Here is a 2,336-nt window from a genome sequence, read left to right as displayed (position 1 = left end):
TTCTGGTGTATGAGTGTGACGGGCATCCATTAAGGTCGTAAACAATGTTATTGACAATAATTGCACGTCTATATGAGATGCCTGCACCGCCATTACTATTTAATTATTCGTGTTTGTGTGCTGGATGTAAAACCAGACCACAAAAATAAAGAATTGTTCATTCAATACCTTCGTGCAATGTGGCATGTCTGGTGTCACCATGGAATACTTCCTATAAATAGAGAGCATCCGAGACTAGATTCATCAGTTGGTTTTCTCATAAATACATACAAGGTGAATATGGAATCCATAAGTCTTAAGAGTATCATTATTGGAGTGCTCATGCTAGGACTAGTCCTTCAACAGACCCATATAGAGGCCAAGAGCTGTTGTTGTTCCACCACGACAAGAAACTGCTATAATGTATGTCGTGTCACCGGTTCCTCTCGGCCTACATGTGCAAGCTTATGTGGTTGCAAGATTTTGGAAAAATGTGTGCCTCCATGTGACCGCTTCAACCTTGTCACGGACGCAGGTAAATTCTGAATCCATCCTTCTCGTTATCGTTCATATCATGAGTAAAAATTTCCATTTACATACATATTTGTTTTATAGACGAAGCAAAATCCATTGAGTTCTGCAAGTTGGGATGCATGTCCTCATTGTGCGGGAACATCAACTCTGGTAAGCTAAAGACGTTATGGACCGGCCATTCGTTGCATATTATTATTCACTTTGAGTTAGTGATTGTTTCTAATGGAAACAATTCTCCATTCAGTTGTTGCGATTCAAGAAGTGAACGATGTCAAAGATCATTGCAAAACTGGATGCTACCATCTCTGCACTAAGGATTATGAATTTGGCGAAGTCCTTGCTTAAGAAAGTGTGAGAGTCGACATTTCATGTTGAATATACGGGAGTGTCAATGTTATATTGAATAACTGGATAACATGTTCAATCCAGTGTGTCAATTTATTTCTGCTTGTAAGTGTCTCGGTGATGCGATATTATTGATAATTAATGTGCTCATCGTTTTGTAACAAACGTATGTCATATCCAATATAATGTGATGTATTATTATAATGTGTGGTTGTGTGGTAAATGATAATTTAATTATTATCTCCTTTTCCATTTATATTACTAGTCATCAACCAGTGCGACTGCACGACCTCGTCATTCATATTTCAAATCATTTAGAGGAGTGTTATTATTTGAGCATCAGAAGGTCATATCAAAATTTGAAATCATTAGGACATATCTAGACAGTACCTCCTTCATAAAGTTCCTTTCTGGACAAACACTTTGGAAATTAGCTGAGAAATATTTACTAGGCTAATGATGCTAAATTTTGACATGATGCCCTAATATGGATAGGAAAGAGTCCACAAAATTTTTGACGAAAAACACGAATGTAGAAATGACACTTCCTTCACAAAGTGTTGTTCATGGCAGTATAGGAAAAGGCATATCCTTGTATTATTTTTGAACTAGACAAGGAAATATTTTGACATACTTGAGGAATATATGACCCAAACAATTTACAAGAATTATTTGGGAATTTGGGACTGACAAAAATATTGTTTGCTTCAAAACTAAGAGAAAATAGGATTTATTCCTTTATTAGAAAAAGGAATATTACCACCAAAAAGAATTTGACTATGGGAAAAGATGGAAATGAAATGATATTGGGAAGCATTTGAGAATGACAAGTCACTTTTGGAGACTAGGAAGAGATGATCTTCCCAAGATTCCAGGCCATAGAGCCCAATAAAAGATAGTTCAACTAAATTCCAGGACTTAGTGGAAGCACAAGGAGGCATTTTATTCTACAACTAATTTCCACACATACCAATTTATTTCAAATATACACGCAATATGCAAGATATGTGTAGATACAACATGACATCATAACATAACAGTACACCACAATATATATTTAGAAAGCTCTGAACAGCCAATGTAGTATAATGTTACAATGAGGGGGTCACATGGCCCAACATTCAGACGATACAAACATCAAGCAGAAGTTACATGTGTGGGTCCAGAATCTACTATAAATGGACGGAAGAGCGTGGAAAGCTACAACGACCCAACCAAAGGAGCCAGACCACTATCTGGGTTACCAATCTAATCCTTCGATGTCAACATTAATATGAAAACATAAACTAAACAACGTCTATCTCTGCAAAAATATAAATAACCAACAGTTGAATCATGTTGTCCTAATGCATTGAAATGAGAGGAAGAGCGAGATAGTGGGATTGTATCGAAATGTTCAAGGGGGTTGCTTTCTTGACAGTTCCGAAGATAACCATGAGTCTTCAATAGTGTCAACGATCACAATGTCGGAACCATCA

The 2,336-nt window shown here is 36.7% G+C and overlaps 1 protein-coding gene across 1 annotated transcript; it reads left to right on the top strand.

The window, feature by feature from the left end:
- Positions 1-235: 235 nt before the first annotated feature.
- LOC123412616 (leaf-specific thionin-like) lies at positions 236-1,062 on the top strand. Its single transcript, XM_045105567.1, has 3 exons — positions 236-514; positions 595-663; positions 758-1,062. Exons 1-3 carry the CDS (start codon positions 280-282, stop codon positions 856-858), a joined length of 405 nt encoding a protein of 134 aa, XP_044961502.1. The 5' UTR covers positions 236-279; the 3' UTR covers positions 859-1,062.
- The last annotated feature ends 1,274 nt before the right edge of the window (positions 1,063-2,336 follow it).

Source organism: Hordeum vulgare, chromosome 7H (assembly GCF_904849725.1).
Source record: "Hordeum vulgare subsp. vulgare chromosome 7H, MorexV3_pseudomolecules_assembly, whole genome shotgun sequence".
NCBI classification, from domain to species: domain Eukaryota; kingdom Viridiplantae; phylum Streptophyta; class Magnoliopsida; order Poales; family Poaceae; genus Hordeum; species Hordeum vulgare.
The sequence above is the reverse complement of the archived record's forward strand: the minus strand, read 5'-3'. Positions and strand labels throughout refer to the sequence as shown.

Bases quoted from the DNA above. Each gene is read 5' to 3' on its own strand.
- LOC123412616 (XM_045105567.1), top strand. From the start codon at position 280: ATGGAATCCATAAGTCTTAAGAGTATCATTATTGGAGTGCTCATGCTA. The intron at 515-594 runs GTAAATTCTGAA...TTTGTTTTATAG, and splicing joins CAACCTTGTCACGGACGCAG to ACGAAGCAAAATCCATTGAG. The intron at 664-757 runs GTAAGCTAAAGA...TTCTCCATTCAG, and splicing joins GTGCGGGAACATCAACTCTG to TTGTTGCGATTCAAGAAGTG.